This window comes from Leptonychotes weddellii, chromosome 7 (genome assembly GCF_054177405.1).
Source record: "Leptonychotes weddellii isolate Sample4059 chromosome 7, ASM5417740v2, whole genome shotgun sequence".
NCBI classification, from domain to species: Eukaryota; Metazoa; Chordata; class Mammalia; order Carnivora; family Phocidae; genus Leptonychotes; species Leptonychotes weddellii.
In genome coordinates, this window is record NC_138375.1 from 46,705,177 (window position 1) to 46,718,669 (window position 13,493).

Here is a 13,493-nt window from a genome sequence, read left to right on the forward strand (position 1 = left end):
ACAGATACTTTTCCAAAGAAGACATACAAATGGCTAACAGACACATGAAAAAATGTTCATCATCATTAGCCATCAGGGAAATTCAAATCAAAACCACATTGAGATACCACCTTACACCAGCTAGAATGGCAAAAATTGACAAGGCAAGAAACAACTAATGTTGGAGAGGTTGTGGAGAAAGGGGAACCCTCTTACACTGTTGGTGGGGATGCAAGTTGGTACAGCCACTTTGGAAAAACTTTAATTTTTTTCCTCAAAAAATTAAAAATAGAGCTACCCTATGACCCAGCAATTGCACTCCTGGGTATTTACCCCAAAGACACAGATGTAGTGAAAAGAAGGGCCATATGCACCCCAATGTTCCTAGCAGCAATGTCCACAATAGCCAACCTGTGGAAAGAGCCGAGATGCCCTTCAACAGACGAATGGATAAAGAAGATGTAGTCCATATATACAATGGAATGTTACTCAGCCAACAGAAAGGATGAATACCCAACTTTTACATCAACATGGATGAGACTGGAGAAGATTATGCTAAGTGAAATAAGTCAAGCAGAGAAAGTCAATTATCATATGGTTTTACTTAATTGTGAAACATAATGAATAGCATGGAGAGGACATTAGGAGAAGGAAGGGAAAAATGAAGGGGGGGATATCAGAGAGGGAGACGAACCAAGAGAGACTATGGACTCTGAGAAACAAACTGAGGGTTTTAGAGGGGTGGGGGATAGGGGGTTGGATTAGCCCGTTGGTGGGTATTAAGGAGGGCACATATTGGTTGCATGGAGCACTGGGTGTTATACGAAAACAATGAATCATGGAACACTACATCAAAAACTAATGATGTACTGTATGGTGACTCACATAACATAATAAAATTAAATTAGAAAAAACAAAACAAAAACTTCTTCATTAGTATATTTCAACCCAATCATACAGCAATGCATTAAAAAAAAATAAAAAAAGAATCTCTGCAAAGGGCCTACTTCTCTCTGGCACTGGCTGCAGGCCCAGCCTGCAGGTGCCAGCAGCAGATGTCAGTTAAGCTTTATCCAGTCACCACAGACTGATTCCACAGGGCAAGGTTCTTCATGGTTCCCTTTGCCCACAGCTCACTGGTTTCCTGTCTGGCCCATTAACATTTAGGAACTTGGTACTTAGGACACTTAGAGAAAGCAATGCCCCCCCCCACCTCTGGGCCCTTTAGCTAGTCTATTTCTCTGAAGGAAAATAAATATTAAATTGTGGGTTACCAGGTTGTTCAGATTAGAGCTTTGTGGCAGCCAGGCACCCAACTGGTTGGATTTCTTTCTGCTGCAGAACACGTAAAGCTCATACAAACCTTCTTTGACGAAGGTGATCTTGGACTTCACACTCTACCCTCAAGGATCCTATTATTATCATTAGATTACATTTATTGACAACTTACAACCAAGTCAGGTGCTTTGCTAAGTGTGTTCATGTGTATCATTTAGTCATCATGACAGCATTGAAATAGCTACTATTATTCTCCCATTTTAATTATGAGATAAATGAGACTCACTGAATTTAAATAACGTGTCCAAGGTCACAAAATCAATAAAAAGAATGGGTCTTGGATCCAGGTTTTCCTCCTGATACCAACACCTGAACCCTTAAAAATAATGCCAGCACTTTCCAAACTTTAACATGCACACAAATTAACTGGGCATCTTGTTTAAACTCAGATGCTCATTCAGCGAGTTGGAAGTGGGGCCTGAGCATCTGCATTTCTACAAGTTCCCAAGTATGCTCATAGTGCTGGTCCCAGGACCCCAGTTTGAGTAGCGATAATTTATACAGCCACTGTGTGCTATATGGCTGAGGTATGTCCCGCACTGAAGGCTAGGGAAAGCAGGCCAACCTCTAGTCTGCTACTCTCTTCTCAGTTTTAATGATAACTCACTCAAGTTCACATTGACAACTATCACTCACTGGGTATAGCAGTTTGCTGCTATTAGGAATCCACAGAGCCAGCAGTGGAATTAAACAGGAACCCTGGTGGCTAGCCTGGAAGACAAATCTTTGTGACTTGGTTCTTCCCAGGCCTCCATCTCCTCAACCTCTCTCCAACCTCCATCTTTTATTCCAGCTGCTCCTCAAAACCCGTTTTTCATGTCACTTGCATTCCTCACCTCTCCCCCACCAGATGGTCTTCTCTTTGCTCTGGTTAACTTTTAATTTTGTCTCAAATTCAGCTCAGGTGCTAACCCTTCCAGGCAGCCCTCTTGAGGCCTCATCTGATGCAGGTGCACCTCTTCTGGGCTCCTACAGCACCTCTGCCCTCAGCACCAAGAGGAGTGTTCTATTGGCGCTGGTGGTCTTCTCTCCTCTCTTTTGGGTTTATCAGGGACAAGGCCCTATTAAACCTTATATCCCAGTGTTTAGAACAGTATATGCCATATTGTGGATGCTTACTCGATGTTTGACAGTAAATGACAGGCTATTCCAAAGAAATAGATACACAGAATTGGCAGAAGTGGACAGAAGCAGATCCTTCTATTTGTTGTTGGTGAGTGTCTGAACTAATACAACCTCTTGGGAAGTATCAATCAAAATAAAAAAGATACACACAATTTAGCAATTACGTAGAATGAATACTATAGAAAAATACACATGTATAAACAGACAATGGCTCAAGCATCCAACGAATTCTAACAGCCATTAAAAAGAAAAGATGAGGCAGCTCTCCATTGAATATCTGTCTACATCTATGAAATATTCCCTCAGATTCACTAGGTAAAAAGAAAAAACAAAGTCCACAACAACGTGCAGGGCATGCTAATATTTGCAGTAAAGGATGTGCTCATATGTATACCACACTCGTATGCTCCTATATAGGTGTCTGGGTCATAAACAAGAAAATTCAAATAATGGTTGTCACTGGGGTTGTGGGGAATAGAAGAGGAGGGAAGGAGACTTATTTTTTATCATTTGACCTTTAGTTACTTTCTACCGCTTAATTATGTGGCTATATCACTATCGTGAAAACAAACTTTCCTGGTTGCTAGGGAGCTGGAGGCTGACCTATGGTTTAGGAGAGTGATGATTTTGCCCAGGCTGAGGTTGTGACCTAGAGGACGCTGCCTCTCATTCAGGAACTGGGAGAACCCAATGTTAACAAATATTTGCTTAAATAGAAGCACGTGGGTTGTTAAGATAAGCTTTTCCCAAAAGGGACAGAAGCCCCAAGGAAAGAAACTAAGTGGCCTAGCAATAAGGGAGTTTTCCAGATCTTGCAAGACCCCACCCCATGCAAACAGGGTCACTGCAGTTGGGTACCACCCTCGGGTACCCTGGAAGTTAAGGGAAGCCCCTCGGGTACCCTGGAAGTTAAGGGAAGTGCAGCTGATACAGGCTTCATCTGTTCCTGCCCTGTGTCGTCACATTACTTCCAAAAAGATTTTGAGTGCTTGGCTAATTAAATCAGGACTCTTATCTAACTTTTGAGTGGGAGTTTGTATCTGTGGGCTGTCCTCACCAGTCTGGAGCAGACTGGAAGTGCTGCACATATCTCTTTCAAAGAAAGGAAGGAAGACCAAGACTAAGGAAAGGAGGCAGAGGGCCAAAGACACCTCCTTTACTTTTCTCTATTGCATTCTTTCCAGACAGGTGGGAGAGGCCATGCCTACAGAAGGAAGTGGTGGTGCCATCTGGAGGAGCCTAAGTGGCCCCAATGCAAATTTTATGATTAGGAAGATATTCTTTGGTCTGATGGTTCTGGAAAACCTTTTGTAAGTGGCACTTCTAAACAAAGACTCTCTGCTCAAATCTTGGCTTCTTACATACCAGGGTGGGGTGGGGCATTTCATTTTCTATCTGCCAGTACTCAAACCCTGGCTTACAACTGACCACTTTCCTAAGTGTATTATCCCCACCCTAAAGCCACAGATTTTATAGCAGCCAATTAGGCGGCATTAACCAATACTTCCTTGTTCTTTGTAGTAAAAGAAAAAAAGTCAGCTTTTGTTGCTGTTAGTCTTGATGCTCATTTTGTTTTGGGTTTAGGGCAAAGTTCCAAGGAAACCAACAACCAGCTTCTTTAGAATGTGGTAGGGGGTGCCTGGGTGGCTCAGTCGTTAAGCTCCTGCCTTCGGCTCAGGTCATGATTCCAGGGACCTGGGCTCGAGCCCCGCATCGGGCTCCCTGCTCGGCGGGAAGCCTGCTTCTCCCTCTCCCACTCCCCCTGCTTGTGTTCCCTCTCTAGCTGTCTCTCTCTCTGTCAAATAAATAAATAAAATCTTAAAAAAAAAAAAAAAAAAAGAATGTGGTAGGGTGTTTGCTCTGCCAGGACTTGGCATTGTGGAGGTTTTAGAGGCAAGTTCTCACTGATTTACAAAGGGAAGGTAAAGAGCTGGTGGTGCCAAGAGATTATTATCCAACCAGACCGGATGCCAGATGGGCAGGTGAAGAGGACACAAGCTTGGAGAGCCTGCCAAGAGTGGGTGGTGGCAGGAGCCAGGAGGTCCACCTGGGCCTGCCACAGATATTCTCTATGGACTAATTCAAGGATCTGCCACTCCAGCCACAGATATTTTATGGGTTAATGTCAGAGCCCTTTAAGGTAGCCTAAATCACCCCCTTCAGCCAATGCCTCCCAAGCTATAGAAAATGTCCATTTGAGCCAAATCAAGATTATTTCCTAGTGGGGCAATGCTATGCTTAGAGAGGTTCTTGATCTTGTTGCTCACTAGAATCATCAGAAATAAAAAAGATGAATGCTCAGGCCCTACCCTAGATCAAATCTACCAGAATCTCAGGGGAGAGGGCTTGACATTGCATTTTATGAAAACTCCCATTTCCCATGTCATCAGATATGAACATTTGTACAAGTCAGACAGCTTTCCTTGAGAAAGATTAAGACTTCCACGAGTTATCTATCTAGAACACAGGATTTTAAGAATTAAGTCCTCAAAATAAACTCATGAAACAGAACAATAATCCTTCTTTAAGATGAAGACATTGAGGTTCTAGCTCAGTAAGTTGACCAAAGTCACAGAATAGATGAAAGAGCTGAGATGAAAACCTGGGGCATTTGACCCCAAATGTACCTAATTTATAGCTGGAAGGGACCTTGCAGGTCAGCATAGACATCATGCTATTTAACTTTTAGAACAGCTGGTGATAATTGTAGGCCCTAATGATAGATAGGCCCTGAATAAAAGTTACACTGGCTGGCTCAGGGCTGCAGTTTTCCTGGGCTACTAAGATTTGTCAGGCTGAACAAGGGGGAGCAAATCTGTGTGTTCCAACTGAGATATATAAAAGAAAGCTTCCTGTTTCCCTCTCTGTGTCTTGGGGGAGACATTCTCAGGCACATGGGATGCCCATGGCATCCAGAACTGGAAGGTTCCCAAAGACACATGTAGTGCAAGACTTAGAATCTGTGCCTGGTGAGAATTCACTAAATGCATTGTTCAAATATTTAGGTAAAGAGCTGGAGGAAGAGCATTACATTCAGAGGGGACAAAATTAAATTGAAGAAGAGAAAGATGCAATAATATGCATGTTCTGTTATCTTACCTGAGAAAAGAAAAAAGAAAAAAATTCTTCCTAAAGGCATCTATGGATCATTCCTCTTGTATGTTTATGAGCATCATATATATTAACACATGGCTAATGTTTTATCCTTGCTAATGTTGCATTTCTCTGTGTGGTAGTAACATAAGAGAGTTAACTTTGTACTCCCCTGAAGTTAAATAAGTAATAACCCAGAACACATAGACTCACAGCATTTCTTTTCCGTCAGGATCAGAAAACACAGTCTTGGGTTATAAAAACTATGTAGCAATATGGAAAATGCTTTTGATATTATTTCAGATTAAAAAAAACCCCCGCACATTTAATTTGTAGGTACTATGACTGCAAAAATGTTAAGTATATGTAGTTATGTGTGTATTAATGGAGAAAATAAAAATTGGAAGGAAATTCATTATGAGGATAATTTTGAAAATCTAATTTTCTAATAATGGGATAAGAGAATTTCCATCCTTTTTTTTTTTTTTAAAGATTTTATTTATTTATTTGAGAGAGAGAGAATGAGAGAGAGAAAGCACATGAGAGGGGGAGGGTCAGAGGGAGAAGCAAACTCCCCGCCGAGCAGGGAGCCCGATGCGGGACTCGATCCAGGGACTCCAGGATCATGACCTGAGCCGAAGGCAGTCGCCCAACCAACTGAGCCACCCAAGCGCCCTCCATCCTTTCTTAAGATGTGGGTCTTGTTCAAGATAGCTGGGGCTCCCTGTGGTCTTTTCTGTAAGTGCAGAAGATTCTAGATGATATGCTTCTTAGAGAAAGAACATGGTGCAGAGGAAAGTAGAATGGGACAGGAATCAGAAAGCTCCAGTTCTAGCCTTGCCTTCTAGGGAATGCTGTGTAATCTTGGGGAAGAAACTAAATTTCTTTACCTGCCAGGGATTTAGTGATAGCTGTACCATTGGATCAAATGTGAAGGAAACATATGCAAAAAGCTCCAGACCAAAGTTGCAAGGTTGAATCCCCATAGGGGCCAGGCAATTAATTTAAGAGTATTAAGTGTGCTGGGTAATTCTGACATAGATGTTCTTTGCTTTATAACTATTTAAGATTCTTTGATTATCACAAAAAAGTATATTCTTCCATTACTCTTGAAGCCTGCAAGCCTTAAGGCCCATCTTGTTTTTGCACCTTATAGAAACATGGGCATGACAACTATTTCTCTTTCCTTTAACTGTATTTTGGAAAAGCATGCATCATGGACATGCTGCTGGTTCTCAGTTCAGTGATGGGGGTAAACAGAGAGGGGGATAATCTGTGATGAACAGAAGACCACATGCCCAGTCTAAGGAGCATCAACTCCATCATTCAAGCCAATTATTGCCACAAGGAAATGTTGGCTAGTGTGGAGAAATTTTCCAATTCCTTTTTAAAAAGAGAAGCCAGAAATATATATGTTTATATGAAATCTCCCAATTTCTAAACACTGAACATTTAAAATTAACCAGAAGTGTATATGCCTAATAAAACACATAATGCAGATTGCGTATAAGACCAAGGGCTACCATTTTGAGAGCTCTTCAGGATTTATACAGTCTTTTCTCTTTCATACCCCAGAGCCCCCTCCCATCTATCCCCAAAAGAGGCCACTTGCAACTTGAAGAGTAAAAGACAGGTACTTACTATGGAGCTGCTGAAGGCCACAGGAGGCTGTGAGCTTTCACAGTGCCCCACAGACCTTTGTCGGGAGTGGCCCTGGATGGGTACCTGGGCACTGTGGCACCTCCTCAGAGGCTGAGCCCATCTTTGGCCCCTCAGTGTTGCTGGGCCCTGAGCCCATCGGGCTGGGAAGGACAGGCACTGGTACTGGGTCCACTCTTCACTGTCTGAGTCAAGCTCCTTTGGGGTCTCTAGTCGCTTGGCTGCAAGAAAGGAGTACTGCTGTTATACCAGGCATACCTTGGCCAAGTCACGGTCTGAGGGGATCCCAGACTCTAGGGCTGGAGGAAAGAGCACAGAGTCAGAGCACTTTGCTGCTCTGGAGCATGGCAACTGGACTACCTCGACTGGAGAAAGAGGAGTGCAACTAAGGTGCACAGATTCAAATCCAGCTCTACTACTTCCTAGCTATGTGACTGAGCTTTGACTAAACGTGTGCCCGTACCTAACTCATAGGGTTGTTTGGAAGACTTGATAAAATAGTGTGTCACAGTGACTGATATACTCTAATACTGGTCATGGTAGTTGTTACTATTATTAAAAAGAGATCAGAAGCTCCCATGTAAATGGTTACCACCATGGCAAAGGTGATTGGGCTACCCATAATTTCTCCCCCTTTCTTTTTCTCCATTCCTCCCACTCAAAAGAATGAATGCTGCTCTTTTGAGAGTTTCTGCTCTCAGTTAGAAAGCATGTGTGGTGTGTTTGTGGTGGTGATGGTGGAGGGCTGCTGAGGAAATCAGGTCAGCTTTACAGGCCACCTTCAGTCCATGTGTGATGACAGTCCAGGCATTGTTCAGCTATACCTCCGAAGTCAAAGCTCTGCCTCAGTAAAAATCCAAAAGATCAGTTAACATGGAAGGCTTTTCCTGGATGTATTGAATCTGATCATACATCTACACTGAGGCCTGTCCTGACATGTCAGGTAAAGTGACCCCCCAAATTCTTAAACCTTGGCTGTATAACTGGTACATAATTTGGACATGTCCCCAGTCCATTCCCGACAGATAACAACCCTGTGTGTAAATGGCACCAAAGACCGACTGGAGGGCTACCACACAGGAGATCACTGATAGCCTTTGCGAACAAAGGAAAGTTTATAGGTGATAAGAACACAACTGATCTAGGAAAAGGAAGCCCACAGGGATATAGGAAGCAATCTGCCACAGAGCCAAGAAACCTCTGTGGGGAGCCAGGAAAATGTCTTTCATTACCATTCTTTTAGGAGAGCAGGGTGATTCATTTAGAAAGAGTGGTGAGGGCCCCTGGGAACCCTCGTACCATTTTCTTGGTGAGAATACTCGCTGCCCATGATAGTGCAACGCCGAAAGACCATCTTGTTCTCAGTCAGTGTCCCCGTCTTGTCAGAGAAGACATACTGGATCTGGCCCAAGTCCTCAGTGATGTTGAGGGCTCGACACTGAATGGACAAATTGGTCTCTTCATCATACAGGTCAAGGTCATTGTGCAGGAAGAAGACTTGCCCAAGCTTCACCAGCTCAATGGACACGTACAGGGAGACTGGGATCAGCACCTGTGGGGAGATTGATTCCCACAGTGTCAGAGACCAGGCCAGTGCCCCGTCTCAGAACTCTCACCAATGGGTAGCAAAGGCAGTTAATGGAAAGCTGAGGTCAGCTCACATGATGGACTTTCTCTGAGAAACTAAAGGTCAATGACTTCATGCCTCCCTTGGAATTCTTAGGGGCATCTGCAAAAAAGGTGTCTTCTTCACCCAGGGAAGTCTGGTAAGGAGTACGCACTCACCATTGGTTGTTTAATGACTGAGTGGTTAGGGGGTGAGGAGCTCTAGTGCCTCTGTCCAGAGTTTCCTGATGCCTCTCAGATCTCTATACCACCAAGTGCTCTCGCTCACTTTTATATGTATTCAGACCCATTGTTGATTACTGTCTCTGATTCAATACCTAATATCTCCTGAGTGCTTGCTGTGTGTCAGATCCTATGGTAGGTCCTGGAGATGGCAGCCAGCAGAACAAATACCTGGCTTTGAAGACCTCACATTCCGGTAAACAAATAAAGAAATATATATCGGGCAGTGTAAAAGAAAAGTCAAGAGGTTAGAAGGTGGTGACTGGAAGGGATTCTTTTATAAACCATGACCTTTGAGCAGAGGCCCGAAGAAATGAGGGTGTGAACCAGGAAGTTACCTGTGGGAAGAGGAATATTCTGGGCAAAGACTGGGGTGGGAGTGGGCTGGGTAATTGAGGGGAAAGAGTAAGCAGGTCTTGTATGAATGAGCAGGAGATGGCTAGGAGATGAGGCCAGTGGGGAAGTCAGGGTCCAGATCATGTAGGGCCTTGTTCACTGCCATAAGGACTGTGGATTTCTCTTCGAGCAGATGTGAAACCATTGGAGGGTTCTGTGCAGAGGAAGAGTATGGTCCAACTCACATTTAAAAAAGATTACTCTGCTAAATGAATGAATGAACTAAGGACTGAAAAAAGTTTACCTGTAAGAGGACAACAAAACACCCTCAAATACTACAAGAAACTGAATGTAAATGGAGCTTCATGAAAACAAAACTGCAACTTCCCTCATCTTTTCATTGACTGTACCTCCTTACAGAGCCTGAAGAATTTATTCATCTTTTTATTCCTACTGCCCCTTTCTTGTAGGTGCTCTGTGTTTTGTGTTTTCTCCTCTATAGGGCCAGTTGTGTTTTTTCCCTCTCAATCTATCAGATGCTAAAACACTAACCTGTGGTTTCTTTCTCCCAATCCTTAGGGCTTGACAGTTCTCTCTAGTTCTCTGAGCTATTTTATCTTCTTCTGTTCCCAGGTCATTAGGATTTTACCTGTTCTATTATATCTGGCAAAGGGGCAGGTACACTTAGATTACTACTATAATCTTACTCTTAAATAGAAAAGCCTGATAAATATTTTCCTTCACTATTATCTTGGGGGCAAGGTTCCTTCCACAAGGTAGGGCTGGTCCTGACATTACCCCGAATGTGAGGACTTTCAAAGACTCACAAGAAAGCAATGACCATTTTCTCATCTTAGTTCAGTTAGTTCTTTCTTGGGGCCAGCACTGCTTTTTCTTTATTTCACAAAATTGTGGAGGTATTGGTCACAGGTCTTCTTGAGCCCCCAGCTAGGGAGGGCTTCCTACCTGGAGCAGGATGATCATTGTAAGGAACATGTAGAAGCCTCCAAGGGCGAGGGGAAGGAAGCTGCCCTTGGCATCTGGCACATCGAAGGGAGGGTGTTCTTCAAAGGTCCCATTCCAGAGGCGGTGACCTGAGAGTGGGCAAAATCAGAGATTAAGCAGAATCCTCACCTAATTCTATATTAGTCTAATTAAGGGCTACCAGCCGTTAATTTATTCCTGGAAGTGACTGTGCTTTGGAGGATCCCACCCTTATTCTATGCAGCCTAGTTCTGTGTGTATATATTCATCTAAAGTGGTCCTTTGCATACCCTACATTTCAATCCCTTGATGGCATTAAAGTCTGTCTTACTGGGAGGAGACTAGCATGGGGATTGCTTATATTTTGATGAAGTCCTGTTATATAGGGATTGGAAAGAGGAAAAGGGACACAAGTTCTTTTCAGTTGTGTGGCAGAAAGTGCATGGCTGGGGATCTTGACAGACCCGTAAGCTAGCCCCTCTTCTTCCCCCATGCATATACCCATCCATCCATCTACCCATCCATGTGTTCACAGTTCATCTATCCATCCATCCATCCATCCATCCATCCATCCATCCATCCATCCATCCACAGTTCATCCATCCACACACCATCCACCCATATCTCTGTTAACCCACTCTTTCCTGCTGCCCTCCCTCCCTCACTCTATCCAACATTTATTGATTCAGGAAGGAATCAGTCTCATCTCTTGTCTTTGAGGAGGTCCCTAACAAGTCAGAGACCAGATGTAAAGGGACAAATCCCACACAGTGTGAGAGGTACCATGCAGAGTGTGGAATGCTATGAGAACTCACAGTAACATATCCAAATGCAGACTGAGCCCCGTTTCCTTGTCCGCAGATGGGGATAACCACATTCATCACTTAAGGATTAATAAGAGGAAGTGCTACAGAGCTTTCTGAATCTCAGTTTTCTCATCTATCAGTTAGTAATAATACCTCCTCTGTAGGGTTACAGTGAAAATAGAATAACCAAATGTGCATAATGCTCTCAGCCCCAGGGTAGGAACTACCGGGAATAAAAAGCATAGGGGTGGGACACCTGGGTGGCTCAGTTGGTTAAGCAGCTGCCTCTGGCTCAGGTCATGATCCCAGGGTCCTGGGATCGAGCCCCACATCGGGCTCCCTGCTGAGCGGGGAGCCTGCTTCTCCCTCTGCCTCTGCCTGCTGCTCCCCCTGCTTGTGCTCTCTCTCTGTTAAATAAATAAATAAAAAACCTTAAAAAAAAAAAAAAAGCACAGGGGATGCTGCCCTGTCCCCAAGATACTTCTTTGCCCAGGAGGTTTGGCCCAATACCATTATACATGGCAGAAGAAAGGAGACTTACAGACATGAGGTTATTTTAAGGTAATATTATAGAGCAAATAACTCTGGCCTTCAAGGGAACCAGGGAAGGCTGCATGGAGGAGGAGCCCTTGAGGGGTCCTGGAGACCGGGAGGGTATCTGGTGATCAGAAAGGCCTGGGGAGGGCATTCTGGGCAAAGAAAAAAGAAACATCATCTTTACACAGTCCAAGTAAGCATGTGATAGAGAACTCTTGAATGACACTACTTGAAAGCTTTCACAGCGGGGGCTGTGCTTTAATTAGGCACCACCGGAGGCCTGTCACTGTGTATGAGTAGTGTTTCTCAGACAGCATACAATTCTGCCCCTCCCTGTTCCTGTCTCAATTTATTTATTATTTTGGGCAATCTGCCAAGCAGATTGTGGTTTCCCTATACCTTATCTCACTGTGTGACCTTTTAATCATTAACTTCCTTTCTCTAGAGACACAGTGAGATGATCTCAAATGTCCTTTCCAGCTCTGATATTCCCTGAAAAACCTGTTCTGAAGCAGAGGCAATAGTTCCTGCAGTGTCTCTGAGGTATGCAGGTAGCCCCACACGGATTGTGTTATTCCCCTACTTCACTGGCCCTCTGGGTGTTCTCCTCCCAGCTGCAGGCCACCCTCACCTGGAGTGCCATTAGACACATCTGGGAAGCTTGCTTAAAAACCTCAGGCTACTCACAAAACTAAATCCCACTGTCTTCACCATGGTGGCACACAAAATCTCCCTGGGCCCTAGGAGGTCTTATTTTTTCAGACACAATCTTCCAAGAACAGTGATGGGCACAATTTCTGACCAAGGCAAGTAAAGAGTAAACACCATTGCCGCCCACTGGTTTGGGGTCAGCAGGGGGTTCCGGACTTAGCACACTAATTTTTCCTCTTGTTTGTCCCTGGTTCTTTTTGGGGTCTCCTTTAAGGTCCTGAGGACCATCCTTAGAGAAAGTAGATAAGAGGAAGTGTCCCTCTTTGCCTATACTCTGAGAATCAACTTAAATGGCTCAGATTATTTGTGTCTACACCTCCTGCAGCTTTCCACACTCAGCAGTTATAGAACATGGCTGCAGCCTGGTTCTAATCAGGTCTCCATGCTAGGCTTTGCTCTTGCCACACCAAAGAGCCAAATGCTCCGTTGCATAAAATTATTCTTCCTACCACTGTGCTTTGCTTGTGCTGTTCCCAGGGCTAAGAATGATCTCTCTCTTTTCACAGCTGCCTCATTCTGCCTCTGGCATCTACCTCCTGTGGTGAATGACAACTGCATTCAGGGATCAGCTCCATGTACCTCTTCAAGGAAGACTTCCTCCCCTGATGCTCTCATATTACTAATATTAGGGTGAATAATGACCTCCTCCAATGTTCGCACCCTAGTTCCTTGGCCCCATCAATATGCTATCTTACATGGCAAAAGGGGCTTTGAGAATATGATTTAAGTTAAGGGTCTTGAGATAGGGAAGAGTATCCTTGATTATCCAGGTGGGCCCAATGATGTAGTTATAAATGTCCTTATAAAAATGAGGCATAGGGAGATACTACTACGGAAAAAGGAGAAGGAAGTGTGAGCAGAGATTGGAGTAATGCACTTTGAAGAAAGAGGAAGGAGTCACTAGAAGCTCAAAAAGACAAGGGACAGTCTCCCCTCAAAGCCTCCAGAAGGACTGAGCCCTGCTGACCCTTGAACTAATCCAGTGGAATTAATTTTGGACATCTGACCTCCAGTGCTATAACAGAATAAATGAGTATTGTCTTAAACTGCTAAATTTGGGTTGTCTTTTTATAGCAA

The 13,493-nt window shown here is 43.9% G+C and overlaps 1 protein-coding gene across 1 annotated transcript in view; it reads right to left on the reverse strand.

The window, feature by feature from the left end:
• ATP10B (ATPase phospholipid transporting 10B (putative)) overlaps positions 1-13,493 on the reverse strand; it is a 258,651-nt gene that overhangs the window by 52,592 nt on the left and 192,566 nt on the right. The window contains exons 10-12 of the mRNA XM_081825802.1: positions 10,345-10,472; positions 8,494-8,746; positions 7,177-7,415 (exon numbers count right to left, since the gene is read on the reverse strand). Of these exons, the coding sequence (XP_081681928.1) occupies positions 7,177-7,415; positions 8,494-8,746; positions 10,345-10,472 (620 nt within the window). The remainder of the gene's footprint in view (positions 1-7,176; positions 7,416-8,493; positions 8,747-10,344; positions 10,473-13,493) is intronic.